This window comes from Phoxinus phoxinus, assembly GCF_949152265.1.
Source record: "Phoxinus phoxinus genome assembly, chromosome: 18".
Taxonomy (NCBI): domain Eukaryota; kingdom Metazoa; phylum Chordata; class Actinopteri; order Cypriniformes; family Leuciscidae; genus Phoxinus; species Phoxinus phoxinus.
Genome location: NC_136893.1, coordinates 10,965,616 through 10,984,040, shown reverse-complemented (window position 1 = coordinate 10,984,040; position 18,425 = coordinate 10,965,616). Strand labels below are relative to the sequence as shown.

General features: G+C 37.9%; 3 protein-coding genes across 5 annotated transcripts in view; all 3 read left to right on the top strand.

The window, feature by feature from the left end:
• The first annotated feature begins 5 nt into the window (after window positions 1-5).
• On the top strand, window positions 6-4,504 carry srm (spermidine synthase). Of its 2 annotated transcripts, XM_079587730.1 has the most exons (8): window positions 6-322; window positions 1,087-1,207; window positions 1,330-1,422; window positions 1,872-2,025; window positions 2,142-2,225; window positions 2,312-2,457; window positions 3,037-3,159; window positions 3,235-4,504. In XM_079587730.1, the coding sequence occupies exons 1-8, from the start codon at window positions 192-194 to the stop codon at window positions 3,250-3,252; spliced, it is 870 nt and encodes a 289-aa protein (XP_079443856.1). In that variant the 5' UTR covers window positions 6-191; the 3' UTR covers window positions 3,253-4,504. The 2 variants fall into 2 exon arrangements, with proteins under 2 accessions (XP_079443856.1, XP_079443857.1); XM_079587731.1 differs by lacking the exons at window positions 3,037-3,159; window positions 3,235-4,504 and adding an exon at window positions 2,597-2,761 and having other exon boundaries at window positions 49-322.
• Window positions 4,377-8,770, top strand: sst6.1 (somatostatin family member 6.1). 2 transcript variants are annotated; one of them, XM_079587732.1, is made up of 3 exons: window positions 4,377-4,504; window positions 6,935-7,714; window positions 7,923-8,770. In XM_079587732.1, exons 2-3 carry the CDS (start codon window positions 7,613-7,615, stop codon window positions 8,154-8,156), a joined length of 336 nt encoding a protein of 111 aa, XP_079443858.1. In that variant the 5' UTR covers window positions 4,377-4,504; window positions 6,935-7,612; the 3' UTR covers window positions 8,157-8,770. The 2 variants fall into 2 exon arrangements, with proteins under 2 accessions (XP_079443858.1, XP_079443859.1); XM_079587733.1 differs by having other exon boundaries at window positions 4,429-4,504; window positions 6,939-7,714.
• Window positions 8,771-10,417: 1,647 nt separating this feature from the next.
• Window positions 10,418-18,425, top strand: part of masp2 (MBL associated serine protease 2) — a 29,107-nt gene continuing 21,099 nt past the window's right edge. The window contains exon 1 of the mRNA XM_079587721.1: window positions 10,418-10,525. The gene's annotated coding sequence lies outside the window, so the exon portion shown is untranslated. The remainder of the gene's footprint in view (window positions 10,526-18,425) is intronic.

Here is an 18,425-nt window from a genome sequence, read left to right as displayed (position 1 = left end):
TGCCCCGCCCTCATGACTGTTTATGACGTCAGATAGCTCACATTGGTCGCCTCTCATTTCTTATGTTCGGTTGCACTGCAGAGAACGCCCAACGTGTCAGTCGGCGTGTAAGATCTCCAGTAACTCCTTGCAGTGGACCGGTTTTTTGATCATATTAAACCCACCGCTACTCAGATTTAAACCTCCCGGCAATGGACATCATCAAAGACGGGTGGTTTACCGAAACATGCACATTATGGCCAGGCCAAGCGATGAGTCTTCAAGTGGAGGAAGTGTTGTATCATAAAAAATCCAATTTCCAGGACGTGATGGTTTTTAAAAGGTGAGTCCTTGTGAAAAGTGGCTCAATGTAGCATGGTTGCTAACTCCCCGTGTTTTTGTCAGAGCATACGTGAAGCTAATGGTCACAACTAATGCAGAGAGCGCTGTGAATTTCCTCACTTTTCTCGGAGGTGTCAATCCACTCAAACCAGCACGTTGGCTTATGGGTGTCTTGCTGTGTGGGTGCTGCGGCTAGCCGGCTAATTGTATAGCCTGATGTAGGTCTGGCGTGGCAGAGTTCAAACTATGAATTGGTTTTGTACTTTCAACGTATATTTTACGTCAACCATTACATTGCAACATTATAATATGTCAAAGCTTTTAGAAATAGACATAATTGTGCCAATAATAATTTCCTTTGATAGTGTGGTACATGCACACATTAAAAAGAAAACCATGTCCATGGCATTTCTCTGCTGTTTAAACACTTATTCCTGCTGTACTGGTGACCTAACATACTCACTGCCTCAAGGCAGTAAACTGTAACTAGAGTCATTCATACTGTTAAAAATGCAGATATAAGGTTGGTGTTATAGTTTCTGCCCTGAAAATCAATGAAATGTGCACATGCAAGGTGTTGCCCAATAGGATATGTGATGAGAGGCCAGAACTGTCATCTCAAATGTCACATGCTTGGTTGCAGTGCTTAGTGGAATGCATTGAATGGATCTGTTGTGCTTCTTTCCATCTGTTTGCTATACCTTTTCATTGCTTAATGTATTAAGATTATCTTGAATGATTACATCGTTGCTTCTCTTTATACAGTAAGACGTATGGAAATGTGCTGGTTTTGGATGGAGTCATCCAATGCACAGAACGAGATGAATTTTCTTATCAAGAAATGATCGCCAATCTACCTCTGTGCTGCCACCCTTGCCCAAGGAAGGTGTGTGCTTTAATTTTTGTGCTTTATATAAATGTGATTTGGAAGAACTGAAACTGGTTGGGTGTTTAGTTTCTGTATGCTACAGTATTTGGTTTAGTTGTTTTCCTCCTTCCTGTCGTCAGGTTCTCATCATTGGTGGAGGAGACGGTGGCGTCCTGAGGGAGGTTGTCAAGCATCCGCTGGTGGAGTCTGTTGTTCAGTGTGAGATTGATGAGGTTTGTATCAAGTTATGTCTTGAACGTCTAAAAAGTGACGTAAAGACATTATAAAGTGTTACAAAATATTTGTTTCTCTTCATTAAAGATACCTTTTCTATTCATCAAAAATTGCATCATGGTTTCCACAACAACATTTAAGCTGCTGTTTTCAGCATTGATGATATTAAGAAATGTTTCTTGAGAGGCAAATTCAGCTTTGCCATCACAGGAATAAATTACCTTTGAAAATAGAAAATGGTTTTAAATTGTAATATCTCACAATATTACTTTTTTACTGTATGTTTGCATTTAAAAAAAATCTAACATCAGTTTACCATCTGTGTTGAAAACCTCTCAAGTCTCATTTGTTTTCTTTCATGGCTGTTGTTTGCTTTTAATCTATTTATTTATATATATTATACATATATATAACGCTGATTAATTACATGGATCACATTAATTCCCAGGATGTAATAAATGTCTCCAAGAAGTACCTCCCTGGAATGGCAAAAGGCTTCTTCAGCCCCAAACTTACTCTGCATGTAGGCGATGGCTTTGAATTTATGAAAAAGAATCAGGATGCCTTTGACATCATCATCACAGACTCATCAGACCCTGTCGGTATGCAGCCCACTGTGGCGTTGAAGTTTGTTTTCTGCATTGGTAAATAATGATTTAGCCATTGACTCCCAGACATGGTGTTCATTTCAGGCTGATCTCATTTTACCCTGTCACAGGTCCGGCTGAAAGCTTGTTCAAAGAGTCTTACTATCAGCTCATGAAAACGGCACTTTGTGAGGGAGGAATTCTTTGTTGTCAAGGTTGATATAATTGTAGCTCTAGAAAAAAGCTCAAAATAAAAAATATTAGTGACGCATGTTTGTAATTTTCTGCTGGAATTTTACAGGAGAGTGTCAGTGGTTGCATTTGGAGCTAATAAAGGAAATGCGGACCTTCTGTAAGACCCTCTTTCCTGTAGTGGACTATGCATACTGCACCATTCCAACATATCCAAGTGGACAAATCGGCTTCATGCTTTGCAGTAAAAATCCGGTACGGTTTTTCTGTTTTATTAGCGTTTAATAACCGCTTTTCTTTGAAAAGCTTTACAATTCCTTTATTACTTTCACACACATTGTTGCTATTTATACACTACCATTCAAAAGTTTAAGATTACTTCTTTTTTTTTCAGCAAAGATGCATTAAATGGACCAAAAATGAGATTAAAGACATTTTATAATGGTACTAAAGATTTCCATTTCAAATAAATGAAAAATTCTGATGAATTTCCTATTTGAATTCTGAAAACATTGAAAATAAAAAATTGTAATGGGCAGCAAATCAGCATATTAGAATGATTTCTGAAGGATCATGTGACTGAAGTTAGAATGCTAAAAATTCAGCCATCACAGCAATAAATTACATTTTTAAATATTAATATTTTTAAATTATAATTGAAAACAGTTATTTTAAATTGTACTTTATATTGTACTTCATTAGTTCCTACTGTGTTTTTGATCAAATAAATGCAACCTTGTTGATCATAAGAGTTTATACAGACCCCAAACTTTTTTTATATACCGGTAATAATAATTTTAATAATAGTAAGTGTAATTAATTTGTTTGTTGCAGAAAACAAGTTTCCGTGAGCCAATACGAGAACTAACAAGAGATGAGATTGAGAGCATGAGCCTGAAATATTACAATCCTGAAATCCATCGCGCTGCATTCATCCTCCCAGAATTTGCCAGAAAGGTGAGATTGTTTTCTATTCCTTTTGCTCTTTACTTTGCATTCCTAAGGAAAGTTAAATGATCGTTGTTTACACAGGTACTAAGTGAAGCGTAAATGGTTTCGTGGGTGCCATCTTGTCAACACGCTGCCTTCTGTGAAAGCAGAACCAAACCCTCACCACAGCCGCAGTTGCTCCCACAGCGCATCCCTCCCCAGCTTCATTTTGATTGGTCAACGGATGGCTACAAGTGCAAATGCCTTCTGTGGGGGACATTCTCCGTTTCTCTGTCCGGTTCCATCAGTGCTTCTGTCAAGTCTTTTGAGTCGTTTGGTTCACTTTTACAATTCCACTTCCCACATCAAGGCTTTAGAACTATACAAACAGAAAATCATGCATGTTCTGTGCACAGTACTTTCACACGAGGACTTTCTCTTACTCGTGTTGAGTAACATAAAAAACAGGACAATGTTCCACCAGAGCTTGTTTGCCATTACTCACTCAAATAAGAACACAGGTATTTTAGAAATAAACTGCATATCTTCTCTATACAACCAGAAACTTAACAGGGCAATGACAATAATACATTTTCTTAACATGCAGTATAAAGGTTTCATATTATGGTCAGTTTATCAACACTAAACCATAGTCAAACAAAAGGAAATCCTATTTAGTATTGTAATAATTTCTAAAACTTTTTTTTTTTTTAGTCTGTGAAGGTGGACATATGGGTCTCTGGTTGACTGACTTGTGTGTTCTGGCTCTCATGAATAATTCTGATTACATGATGTGATTTGTGTAGAGCAAATAGATGTTTGATATGCAGCCTTTTTGAGTGATATGCTATAGTGTATTGCAAACATGCTTATGGTCAATGGACTCTATGATGGAACGATTTTGAGGTGTCTTTTAACATTAAATACTGGACTACATTGATGCGTCTTAATATTGAACATAAATATGAAGGTGTGCTTCAGGACAAAATAACGAACAGTGTGTATGTTGGATAGCTGAAGATGATCACGTGTCTTTTACGGCTAGTTGCATAGGACAAACTATTTTGTACTCGGTCAAGTTTTACTGTGTGGAAGGGTTTATCTGTACTTTTACCATTTCATGTTGTAAATTTCATTTTGCGAATTTCATAAATAGTTTTGAAATAATAAAAGTGTAATCAAATTTGGTATCGATTTTCTGTTCAGCTAAACAATTAAATGCAGCTGTTTGACTTTGGACAAGTGATTGTAAAGTGCCTTTCTAACCACTAGATGGAGTCATTTTTAGTAAATTCAGCCTGCCAACATCCTGCTTTTATATGATCGCATGGATGAATAATGTTTCTGAAGGTTATCCGGAGTCACTTTTCAGGTAAATATTTGTGGGCTTTGTTCTCCATGTAAAATTGTAACTGAAACGACCCTTTTGCTCCATCGTCTTCGTTAAAGCGCGTCATCGACATATTGTAGCCTAACGTTACTCGATTAAAAGTAGGCCTATGTCTTGTTTTACGCAGTTGACTGTCGTTTTTAGATGGCCATGGCCTATTACATGTTTTACTCCCTCACCAGGCTTGCTCCAGTTGTTTTGAGCTTTCATCTTTTGTCAATAATATATTCACTAGGTATAGGCTATAAAATGCATAGCTATGTGCACTTTAGAAAAGTGTACATACGTACAATCCATTAGTGTTTATTACACTGACTGAACGCAGCAAAACTGTTATACAAACTATGTTAAACTTTTTATTTTATTAATAAAGTAATTGTAATCATTGTAAATCATGTTCATTGTAATGTAAAGTTTTTGGCAGATTATTTATTTTATTATTTAGGACTAGCTTGTAAATATGTTTGCCTCTAAGTAAATGATAGCTAGGCTATGAAGCAGTGTTATTTTAGTATAATTCAGATACAATTATTGTTTTTATTTATATTTTTAATTAGTTTTTCTAATTCCTTTTCGTTTTAGTTAACGTTTTTGTAAGTTTATTGTGTTTTTGTAATTTTTACTAGTTTATTTTATAGTTTATAAATTAATTTTTATTTAAGTTATTTTTGTAGCCAGTTAAACTAATTATAGACTATATAGGCAAAAGCCTATAGCTGAAAATAAATGTTTTTATTTCAGTTCATATTTAATTTATTTCAAGTGACGAAAATGTTTTTCCAATGGTTTAATTCTAGAATAACCCTGATATGAAGTCATCAAAACTCCTGCTGAGACAACATGAAAATGTGGATTGGCATTTTACTCTGATGCCGGATATGTTTGAAGTTAGTTGGGAAGTGGACGTCAGATGTGTTTTGCATTGGCCAATTGGCATGAATTCTTCAAACGCACTTTATCACAATTCGGCTGGGGGCACCCGCTCATCTCAACACTGTGTTAATCTCTACAGAGCCCTGGGCCCTGAAGTCTGCCCTAATCTGTCTGCTGTGAAAAATGTGCTAAAGCGCATGTATTAGGGCTTCTAGCTACATGTACTCAGTCTGGGTGTGTGTATGCATATCCAAAGAGGTGTGTGGGTGCCAGGAAAGCTGACCAGAATCTGAACAACTAGAGACAATGACCAAAGCATGCGTTTAATTTTCGCTGCCTAACTAGGCTATGATTTCTCATTCTGGTTTAATTACAGAACACAATGTGAATACACATAGACTGCGTAGGCATGCGGCACAGCACTTTTGGTATAGTGCTCTCTGCTGAAAAAAGTCACCATGAATTGAAAATTTAATTTTGACAAATTTAAGGAAAATTGCAGTAGGCCTAATTTTTTTTCTGCACACGTTAATATTATTTTTTGTTTGTCTCACATGATGAGCAATATTTAGCAAAACGACAAAAAAGGAAAGAAAAAATATTAAATTACCGATGGATAAAATCAAGTCTTGCCCTACATTTATTTTCCTTGTTCGAGAAGCGTATCACTCAGATATACGTCACAATAGAGAAGAAAAGATTATCACTATTTCCATTTCATGCCAACTTTAATATTCAAACATAGTTTATGCAACGCCTGCTATGTTCACGTTATAAGGTTCAACTTAGAGCAGTGTGCCAGGTTCAATACAACTTAAGTACAATCAAAAGAATTTGCAGCTTGATGCTGATAAGCAAGAACATTTATTTCAATTGATCACTGGTTACAGTCAGTGAGGCACTTAAAATAAAAGTGAATGGGTCCAATTCATGGATTTTTTTAAAAGCAAAAATGTGCATCTTATAATTTCATGGAGCATAATTCCTCTGTTAAAACTAATGTATTGTTTGTTTGAGCTCTCACAATTTTATGGTCATTTTAGTTATGTTATCATGGCAACAAAGTTGTAAATAAAATTGGATATAACTTTTACACAAAAATGTTCAGTAAGCGATTTAATCACTCTGAAATTATAATAACATACAGATTGTTTATGTCTAGTAGCTATACTATTGAAATGGATTGGCTGTAATCACTTCTATTGTAAGTGCCTCATTGCTTTTTTAAAAAGAAGGAAATGGTTATTGTTCTGTAATGGGCGCCTTTGTTTAAAAACTACTGAACAAAAAATCTATACCTCAAGAGACCGGTTTCCACGCAATTAACTTATCTTTACATTATATTAGCTTTTTTCATAAGATTTACTGCTGTATATTGACTATTGAGCCACTATTGAGCCATAATCTCTTTTGCTTTTTGTGCTAATGTTTGTCTCACTTGATATTCTTCCATGGGAAGATCTGCGTTTCCATAAAAGACTTAATTCTTATTCAGCCCCTTTTCATCTGCCGATCAAAAGCATCTTCTTTTCCCCGAAGACAGTTTTCTCAGCTGTTCCAGGTGCCAGACGGCTCAATGGCAATCTGAAGGAGAAGGAGGGAGGAGTTGTGCTCAATTACACGCTGGAACGAGAGCATACTGCCACTGACTGTACACAACAAAACGGGTTAGTTTGATTTCCTTGTATTGATATCACAATGCAGCTAAGTGAGAACATCACGTAATTACAGCGTGCGCCTAACCGTGTACTTTCTAAAACATGATTCGCTGCCTCCCTTCCATTTCGCACCTCGTAGATAATTAGCATAAACAATGAAAGAACTTTTCAGGATCACTTCACGTTATCGGTAGATCCGTCGTCATCAGTGTTTTTTCTCCTCGCATCCGCTTCGACTGAAATCAGGACCATTTTTAGAGCTATGACGTGAGCATGGTGGCGCAGTCCTCCCCACCGGCACAACGTCTGGTTTGTTGGGGGGTTAAACTACTCAATGCTTTTGTTAGTTCCTAAGCCTCCCACTCCCCCACCCTCTCCCCTCCGTCCTCCAACCGCTGCGTCAGTACGGGACTGGAACGAGAGGTATATAAGGACCCTGCCACCTGAAGCTCTCAAAGACCAAGATCTCTCCAGCTTTACTCTGCACTAGGAGCTACAAGGACTTCGAAGTTCTCTGACTGACCTTTCTACGCACTTTAACTTCAACTATTTTATCAGCATGCAGCTTTTGGCCAGCCTTGTGTCTCTCTTGCTGGTGCTGTATAGCGTCAGAGCCGCAGCTTTGCTTCCAGTGGAGGAGAGGAACCTGGCTCAAAGTAGGGTGAGTGGCTGCAATGAGCTTTCTATTGTTTATTGTTTCCAGTTGTAGCTTTTATGGATTTACCAAGCAGATGCACGTATTTTTTGATGTCTGCCATCCAATTAACAGACCATTCTGGGGTCATTTCAGTAGCCATATTATTGTGAATAGCTGAAACCCTTTAAAAAAATCTTGCGTTCTAATTCAAGTCGAGTTTCTTTCTTATCAGGAGCTGAGTAAAGAGCGTAAGGAGCTGATCCTGAAGCTGATCTCTGGGCTGTTGGATGGAGTAGACAACAGCGTGCTGGCTGGGGAGATAGCACCGGTCCCCATGGATGTGGAGGAGCCCCTGGAGTCCCGTCTGGAAGAACGGGCCGTCTACAACCGGTTATCACAGCTTCCACAGCGCGACCGCAAAGCCCCCTGCAAAAACTTCTTCTGGAAGACCTTCACATCGTGTTAACGGCGCCCGTCCTGCAACGATCCCGCGATCCTCCCTGATACCTGACATGAACTGTGTAGACCTCCACTGTACATACCATCTCCAGTGTCTGAAGAAAGATCTCTGTGGACCTACTCTGACACAGTCTGTTTGTTAAAGACATTGATGATTATATTTATTTATTTATTGATCGATTAAGCTATTTATGGACTTTTGTTGTTTAAAAAAAAAAGAATAAAGCATGGTTAAGATAGTTTCTTTTTTATAAAAGATGTCTCATTTACTGTGGTCAACATTGAGAAAAGCGTCAAATTACAGTATGTTTACTAACTAATAATAAATGTAATTGATCATGGAGCCAGATGTATTACAGATTATGTATTAGTCCTACATATAAATGTTTTCCCAAAAGAAGAAATCACGTAAAGTCTATTTGTTATAGGCTCGTCTGAATGGCACTTTAAAAAGTCGTGGTTGTTTAACACTTAATGCACCAGATTAATTGATTGACACTCTGTGTGGTGGTCATTTTCCTTGTCAGTGAATTATATGTAATTGCAGTTGATGAGAGGGTGTGCTTGAAGTCACTAAACCCTTGTCTAATAATTATTTGCTGGTAAATTCAATGCATTACTAAAATGTATCTTTCGGTTTGCCTTTTTTTGTTCAACAAATGCAGATGAGATACATGTGAAGGGGAAAATGGTCCTTAAAATACAGGCATTTTCTGTATTTTGAACCACTTCTGTTCTTCAAGGGCATACATCAAGTCTTTGTCCCATCTTAATGCCACTTGTATTGGCCAATGCTGAAATCTAGCTTTAACAGAAAAAAATCTAAACAAGATTGACGATCCAGCTGTAAACACATGCAATACGCCATTTAATTATTTTCCTCCAAGTGGAGGCATACATGGTTATTCAAACTGTGTCAGCATAAGTAAGTGCCGAGTTACTTGCGTAAATGCGTCATTGCTCTTGAATGTGAAACTAGTTGGCGTAATGAATGACATAACAGTGAAAATGGGAAAATGCATCGGAGCCATGGCCTACCGATTAGACCACCTGTATTTCCTATCACTTCTCTACCGTCCTTATGTCCAAAATACAAGACAAAAATGTAATATGGTAATTTATTGTGATCTGTAAATCACTAGTGTTTAAGACTAATGCTAGATATATGGTTGCAACACATGGAAACATATTACAGCTGCTACAGTAAGAAAAGAAAACACCATATAATGCATGTTTGCTTTGAAATCTCAGTGAGCTGAAAGCATAGAGTGAGAGAAAAAGTTAATTAACTGTTCAAACTGCTAGGTTAGGTTATAACTATGCCTTTGCATGTCTGTGTGTGCGACACATTGGCAGCTGTTCTACACACAGCTGAAGAGATCATATAAACTGAAAGAGAAAATTATGTCTGCGATAGTTATTTGATGCTGTAGCGCTGGGGTCACAATGACCTCAATATTCCTCTAATCTTCAATACGAGCAAAGGTTGAATCCAGATGATGGTGACAATGTAAACTGTTTGCTCTTCTCTCACATTATTGATGACAGATACGTAACAATCTCTATATAGACATCAGTAGAAATTCTGTACAGAGTGATTCTGACTTTTTACTGTCCACAGTAAAAAAAAAAAAGATTTAAAATGGGCATGAAATGTAAGTTGAGATTTCCTTCCCTAGTGTGACATATATACCGTATTCAAATGGAATGGCTTCTCTGTCAAGAAGAAATGTAGGGCGGGACTTGACTTTGATTGGATCGTTGGATCAACTTGACAAATTGATTGGATCGTTGGATCGCCCTTGCCAATAAACACGTCATCAGGGAAGAGAAGAAATGTTGCTGCTTGGTTAAAGATAATTCTTAATATATTGTTATGCACTCCAACGGGCCATCGGTGGTTTAGATTTGATAAAGAAATAGTACAAATTTAATCACTTAGTGGGATCATTGTTGTTATTCAACAGAGGTGTATGATAATGCAATATCTTATTAAACTGAGTCTCAGGCATGGCATTCATATATCTGTTCAGTTTGCTCGAAAAGTCAGATGGGGCCAAATTTAATTAGATAAAGGAATAATAAACATGCTGGTCTTGCCCAATGTGGAATGAAGAGACAACAAACATCAATACACATGAGGAATTCAGTGTTATGTTATCATGCAATATGATTTTGGCCATTCCACGAGATGTCAAATGACTGATGGCACCTTTTTGTTCTTTCTAGCCAACAGATGAATGGACTGTGACTGACTCAAGTAGATGACTCTAGGATATGTTTTATTTGCACAAAGATTTGTGTGAAGCGAAAGAAAAACTGTCCATTGTACAAGTGCCCTCAGAGCATTGTGAGGAGACATCAAAGCTGCTGCTGGTAAGCAAAGCATTTTGATTGCTTTGCCTTTGATCTGAAGGCATGCTCCCACCTGAACGTGAATTTGAAATTCATATGTAATGTGTGTATATTTATCTTTAGGAAATACACAACTGACTCACTTCAGTATTTCTAGTAAATACTGTACGAAAATAAACAATTAGAATTAATGAACTAAAAGCTGAAAAACAGGAAGGATTGACTCATCAACAACAGTATTTAAAATAAAATGAGGTTAAGTATTTTTGTAAGCACAAAACCCACATAAGATGACTTGAGGTCACTGTTTTGGTTCAAAATGTTCTGGGTTATTTTCTATTTAGAAACTTCATATGAGAGGCTGCCCTCAAAATCCAAAAGACGACAGTCTCAGTCAAACATGGGTCAATATAATGATTCATTAATGTGTCTTTATAAAAGCTGTACAAGCAAAATCACCAAATCATCTGCTTTAGGTCATAAAATGTATAGATTGTTTTACATTTACAGCAAAAAGTTAATGTCTTCATCAGTATTTTTTGTCGGTTTCCAATAAAATATCGAACACCCTTACGAGAAATTTAACTGAGAATCAAAATTGCACAAGGCTTGTTTTTAGAGAATATATATTTTTATCTTATTTACATGAATTATAATGAGCTGTCTAAATTAAATGTTATTCATCATATTTTCCTGTTTTTTAAGCATAAATACAATTACATTTAGTGAGGTTTATCCACAAGTAATGAAGCGAAAGAACAAATTTTGCTTGTGAAGTGAACGCATCAGGTTACGTATGCAACCCGATTCCCTGAGAAGGGAACGAGACGCTGTGCCATGAGCTGATGCTATGGGGAACGCTTATGCGTAAACCGGTGTGTGAAGCACGTTTCAAAACGAGCCGGTCTCGACTGGCCAAGATTTATGGACGTCGTGATGTGACGTAGTGCGTCACTGAGTCCATAAATAGACGCCTTAAATGCATGTCATCAGATTCAATTTGTCTGAAGAAGCTGTCAGTGGCCAGGGGCATGGCAACACAACACAGCGTCTCTTTCCCTCCACAGGGATCCGGGTTACATATGTAACGCAATTTGCGTATTGATGGGATACGATCATCGTATTGACAGAATGCATTATCTCTATTGTGACCACCAAAGCAAACAAGAAGCTCATGAGGTGGATGAAAGAAATCCTGCAAAACAACTGGCTGACCAGTCGCAAAGGGAACCTTCAGAACGGAAAATGGCGGCAGGGAGGCTACTCACATGTGGAAGTGAGGAAGTGGTCATTCAATTTTGTACGCATGACCAATTGCCTCTCATCGGGCCAATCCAGTTTTTATTTGGCCAGACTGAGGAAGTTGCTCTGTCTGAGCACCCGTCTGCTTATCTACATGCAACCCCTCTAGATCAGACGCAGATAGCCAATCAGTATATGGGAATGATTAGGAGGCCATGATGGACAGAGGCCAAGGGGCAAATTTGTCCAGGATGCCGGGGTTATACCCCTACTCTTTTTCGAAGGACATCCTAGGATTTCTAATGACCACAGAGAGTCAGGACCTCGGTTTAACGTCTCATCCGAAGGACGGTGCTCTTTGACAGTATAATGTCCCCCGTCACTACACTGGGGCGTTACACTAAAAAATGCTGGGTTTATTCAACCCAATTTTGGGTAAAATATGGACAAACCCAAACGTTGGGTTAAAAATGTAATGTAAAAATTTAACCCAACGGCTGGGTTTGCCCATATTTTACCCAAAATTGGGTTGAAACAACCCAGCATTTTTTAGAGTGTAGGACCCACACAGACCACAGGGTGAGCGCCCCCTGCTGGCCTCTCTAACACCTCTACCAGCAGCAAGCTGGTTTTCTCAGGAGGTCTCCCATCCAGGTACTAACCAGGCTCTGCTTCGCTTCAGTGGGCAACCAGTCTTGTCAGCAGCCATATCACCCTGTTTACACTCATACACATCACACACTCATTATTGCTTAGTGATTTTAGAGGTTTATGTATAGTGCTATGCTATCCCCTGGCTCACCTGTTATCCAGCAAACACGAGGAGTGAATGGTTCTGCCGAATATTTTTCCTATTATTTGGTAGAATTTGTTATTCATTTTGAAGCCATTATGCCTTTCCGAATAAGCTATACGGCTTCGGGCACATCCCTGCTATCTTGCATAAGGGATATTTTTAGATAACTGAAAAAAAGAATATGATACACATTTATCAGTAGGTTATATGCGTTCCCTTGTGGATTGAATCCATGAATCCAGCACCATGCACTACCAGTTGAGCTACAGGGATGTACTTGTTAATCAATAATTGAACAGCTATTCACATTCATAATTCCACCTCCATATCGTCACCTTCCTAAGTCATTTGAAAATGAAAATTAGTTGGTCAATTTTTTTAGGAAGGTGACGATATTTATGTTTAATTTAGACATTATTATATCTCACAGTTAAATTGTGTCTGGAGCAAATGCCAAATGTTGAGTCTGCCTCAGGAAATATGAGAGTAGAATTTCTTTTATCTCATTTTTGAAATCTTCCCCTCCAAGCGATTGTGTGAAAAGCCATGACACAAGCTGCTTATTTATTATAATGCTCACACTCTCTTCAATTGCAATAACACCGTTTAGATAGAATAAACCATATGAATGGTAAAATGATAGCAACGGCATTCAAATGACACACAAATATATATTTTTTAATGATTGGCAGTTTGTTTTGCCATGTTTATCCAGCAAATCTAATATTGTTTGACTGAGACAACCACACTAAGGCCCTAATCCAAATGTCTTGTTTCTTTTCTCTTGATAGACTTTCTTTTATCCGCAGGCGAGTGGTGAGTAATGTTTCAGTGCCACGTAAATGGCATTGCACTCCATGTTAGATCTTTGTCGGTCAGGGGGCAACTGGGAGTGCTCTCACTTCATTAGTTCTGCGTTATCTGTGTGTTTGCTTTTATTGCCACCAGCAATGTTTTCCATCATCATCAATACATCTCGATTTGGTTCTGTGGTGACATTTGCAAGTAGGATACTGAACAGACATACATATACCATGGGTGAGTAACTAAGACATTTGAGAAGGAAGAACACGGAGGAACTTGAATGCCATTTGTGGAGAGGGAAATATTGCCACTGGTGATCAAAAGATCTATAAATATGTGTTTCTGAATTATTTCAAGTCATTGTTCATAGAGTTATTTGCCCTTCATTGTGCTGTAGTTGGCGCAGGTGCCCTCAGGTGTAGGTCAGGACATATTTGCTCATGTTGAACTATGTGTTATTGTTCCAGCACGCACTCTCTGCTTCTCTGATGAGAAAAGAACAGAGCGAGTGGGAAGTTGTTGGCACGTCTAATTCAAGCATGAATTGCAACTCTATCATAGTGTTGGATGTGCAATTTATATGGTAAAATACTCAAACAATTCATTGTTATGCAAGAGTACTTTATTCCCTGTGATGGACTGGCCACCTGTTTCTGGCCACCTGACTGACTGGTTTCCGGCGGAACGGAAACTAGCTATTCTTGATATCTCTCATGACTGCGGACGTGCATTTTTTAGTTTCGTACATACATACAAAACTGGTGCAATTTTGCGTTCAGTCATTTATTCTAGTGACGGTCGTGTTGCTTGATAGTTTTGTACCTTGGAGTTTACCGCTTTTTTCCTCAAAATAATATGTTACATGGGTCAACTTTTTTGAAATTCAGATTTATACATCATCTGAAAGCTGTATAAATAAGCTTTTGTACATATGGTTTGTTAGAATAGGACAATATTTGGCCGAGATACAACCATTTGAAATTTTGGAATCTGAGGGTGCAAAAAATCGAAACATTGAGAAAATCGCCTTTAAAGTCGTCCATTTATGTTCACGATTGTGCTGCATTCACTCACAAAAATAAACGTTTTATATATTTACGGTTGGAAATGTACAAAATATCTTCATGGAACATGACCTACTTAATGTCCTAAGGATTTTTGGCATAAAAGAAAAATCGATAATTTTGACCCAAACAATGTATTGTTGGCTATTGCCACACATATACCCGTGCGACATGTGACTGGTTTTGTGATCCAGGGTCACATATAGGTAAAATCACTATAAAATAAAAAATACTGATAAAATGATGAGTAAATAACAGAATATTCATAGTATTTGGTGAACTATTCCTTTAATTATATCAAGAAAAAAGAGCACATCTGTTTAGACAATTTTTAAACATCTTTTTTTATTATTATTAATGGAATCTGTGAGTCCAGCATTGAATTCTGTGGTATCAGAAGTTTGCCTTGCATTTTCATACACAGCCTGTTTTATTCCATCAGATTAAAGGTCTGAAGGGAGTAAAAATTTAATTGCCTTCTCATAGACACAAATAACGAAACAAGCCACAGAATCAAACCCGTGTCAATATCTCAAAGGTCATGTCGAGTTGGAGGAGGACAGAATAGGCTGCATAGAAGACATTAAGTTTTAGATTTCGTGCTCAACAGCTACTAATGACGCCTGATGTGTTTGTGTGCTGTGACTGCATTGCTAGTCAGCACTGGCTAAAAGCATATCATTATCCCTCTCAGCGCACCCTACACTGCAGCGAGAGCTGAGAAAATTAGATGTCACAGACATAAAGAAGGGATGCAGGATGCCTGTAACCATAGAGACCCTGCCTATCACAGAGGGGACCAGTTCAGGAGGAGGGACAGAGTCCTCGTAAGGGGACAGAGGACACAATGCCATTTAAACTCAGTGCTGAGAATACAAGATAAAACGATCCCAACTCTGGTAGTTTCACTAGAAGCTGTCCACAGTTTTTATTCTGTAGAACACTTTGGCCCCCTTTACACCTGGGATTAACATGCGTTTTATATCTACACAGTATCAGATATTTTTTGGCAGATCCGAAAAGAGATTAAGTCGCGCTTAATGGAAACATCATAATTTAGTAACTAACAACATCTTTGTTTCCAAACCTTTAATTTCTCGCAATCAATTTAGTTATTTTTTATTGAATTTTATGGTTTTTCAGTGGTGTGGTTTAATTTTCTTTATCCTAATTTAATTCAAAACGGTTCACAATTAGCTTCACAATGCAATCACAATCAATCATTTTGCATAATATTACTTGAATTAATGTGTCCCATTCAACTAAAATGTTAGTAACACAAGGTGTGAAGGATATCTGTGAATTTTAGATTTCTTAGCAAAGTTTAAAATGATTGCTGTTGTCGTCGGTGTAGTAAACCTGCCTCGTGCACAGCACAACTTCATTATATTTGAAACCACAATACTTACAAAAATCCCTTAGCCAAGTAAACTGAATCACGGAGCTTGATAATTACCCCATCATCTGAGCATTTGCTGTTCAACGGTGCAGTGCGCACTAAATCACCGTGGTATTGTCTTTGAGAGGGTATCCAAATTAAATTTAGAGAATTATTTTGATTAAAATTTGAAAACAAATGTGTCGACATGTCATTGCAAGCCATGCTGTTTGCTGCTCCAAAATTAGCGTAATTACTTGTTGACTAAGTGTGTTTATCAGGGGAACAGATCCAGATTCACGCTGGCCTCAGCATTGAGGGAAATGAAAGTAAAGCAGCGTTTGCTAAAAGCTCTCCTTTTGACATTGCTGCTTGTGTAAGTCAGTATCACAGATAGTCTGCTAACAAGCAGAGTGGTTGTTGTAGCAGCAGCTCATTAGCTGTGCAATGACTCTGTCATATCCTGACTCTGTGCTATAATTACCGAGAATGGACTGTGGAAAGAGGGAAGGCCACTAAACGCAATATTGACCGTCTCGTTTAAGCGCAGAATTGACCTGCGAGACGTGTGCTTTAAATATCTCAATCACAGACAGGCCACTTGTGGACCAGAGCAAGAAATGGTTCATCTTCAGAGAGTTTGTTAAAGATTCGTTGCTGCAGAAAGAAGGAGAATTTCATGTTATTTGCTGTAATGAAGTCATCACAGTCAAGACAAAACGACTGCACCCTCATTATACAACATGATTAGAATGAGGATAGTTTGTTTGTGATATTTTAAATGTTAAATGTAATGTAAATGTTACAATATTTGAACACTGACAAAATAAACACTTCCGCTTTAAGGTCAATGATGGTGATGAATGAGGGAATCTCACTGTGCGAAGGTTAGAGAAACAACAACATAACTTAAGTGTCAGCAGTGCAGAAATTCTCTCTGTAGGCTATATGAAATTGTATAATTCTGAGTTATGAAACTATTTTGCATAAAAAAAGTGGAGAAAGTAGATCTAAAGGCATTGTATTGTGATGATGTTCTCTCTTTTATATACAATTGTAAGCCTGTTTCCAGCTTTCTTATTAGATTTCTGCATGTTTGAGAGAAAAAACTGATTTATTTTCTCAAACATGCAGAAATCTAATAAGAAAGCTGGAAACAGGAATGCCATGGATATACACAGGGAAATGCAGATTCTCTTCAAACTTGACTGTAAATAGCATGTGTCAAAGCCTAGACTGTGAGCCTTACTAATTGGCTATTACTTAAGTAAACTAAAACTTAGTCCAATCCAAACCTTACCATATCAAATACATCACAAGACACATGCAAACAGCTAAAGACTGTGATTTAGCGTTCGTCTTCATTGACATGTCCCCACAGTCCGGCATTAAGTACACTTTGTTATGTGTTTTGGGCCTCAGTATTGCCCCAAATGTCAATCACAGCTAATCAAGTGATGGACTGCTGCGATATCTATATGCTACATAAATGTCACTGTGTTATTGATTATGAGTGATCTTGAGGTTAAGGTGATGAATTAAGAAAGAACGATTAAGGGGAAAACTTTGATGCGAGGCCAAATGAAAACAACCCTGAGTCTCCAGCTGCAGCTGTATGGCCTTTTAAACAGTACAGCTAATGATAGGGAAATTACTTGTGATGAATCGAGGCTGAATCCCCCCGCATTGAGGTTCGCCCCGATGTCGGATTGCCATTACTCTTTCAATTTAGTCCTTGATGCATCTTTCACAGATTTAAGTCCCCATATGGCCATTTCCGCTCTCCCGCGGGCCTGTGGCCGTTTGCCAAATCAGTGGCTCTGACACGCAGCTCTGCACCAATGACGGAGAGTGAGGTGGCAATGTGCTCAGGTGCAGCAATCACAGCTTTAGGGTAGAATTCAACTTGACATTAGTTTAACCGCAGACTATTGAATAATATCTACCCTGATTACAAACAACAGGACACCCAGTTATAATCAGACACAGAAAACACACCAAAAATGCATTAAGCACGCTCAACATTGTGCATTTCAAGTAGACACAGGTACAATGGAGTTGAATTTATAGCCCTAAAGTTGCATTATACTTCAATAAATCCAATTCTCTGAACTCTTAAAAACTTTACTTCGTCAGGCAGTATCAAAAAGATAGGAACAGACTTGGAGTGAAAAAAGTATGCTTTTTTATAGCATTTACTTCTATCATTTCAGATTTCAGTAGAACAAATATCAATACATTTAATTCTTTTAAAATGTGTATTCACAAAATGTTTCACAGATATTTTGAGGTACTGTAAATGGCTTCTGGCCCTGACTATAAACCTTATTTTTAGCATAGGAGCGGGTGCAGCTATTTGTATCTTGAATATACAAGGCTTCTGGTGTAATTCTATGCGACAGAGCACACTTTTATGACATGGTATGTCCCAACGCTTGTCAACTCTTCTGCTACACACTCAAAAGTATCTTTTTTTTTCACAAAGACAGTACACACTTTTTGGGTGTAAGGAATGTAAATGTAAAGTAGGCGAATGTAATGCAAAAATGTCAGCCCAATCAGCAGCAACATGTATCCATGCGGTATCAAAGAGACAGCTCGCACAATGGGTCCAAGTAAAGTCATTTACAAATGTGT

Excerpts from the sequence above, each read along its gene's own strand:
- srm (XM_079587730.1), top strand. The coding sequence starts at position 192 with ATGGACATCATCAAAGACGGGTGGTTTACCGAAACATGCACATTATGG. Across the intron at positions 1,208-1,329 it reads GCCACCCTTGCCCAAGGAAG|GTTCTCATCATTGGTGGAGG; the intron begins GTGTGTGCTTTA and ends TCCTGTCGTCAG. Across the intron at positions 2,026-2,141 it reads AGACTCATCAGACCCTGTCG|GTCCGGCTGAAAGCTTGTTC; the intron begins GTATGCAGCCCA and ends ACCCTGTCACAG.
- sst6.1 (XM_079587732.1), top strand. The coding sequence starts at position 7,613 with ATGCAGCTTTTGGCCAGCCTTGTGTCTCTCTTGCTGGTGCTGTATAGC. Across the intron at positions 7,715-7,922 it reads GGAACCTGGCTCAAAGTAGG|GAGCTGAGTAAAGAGCGTAA; the intron begins GTGAGTGGCTGC and ends CTTTCTTATCAG.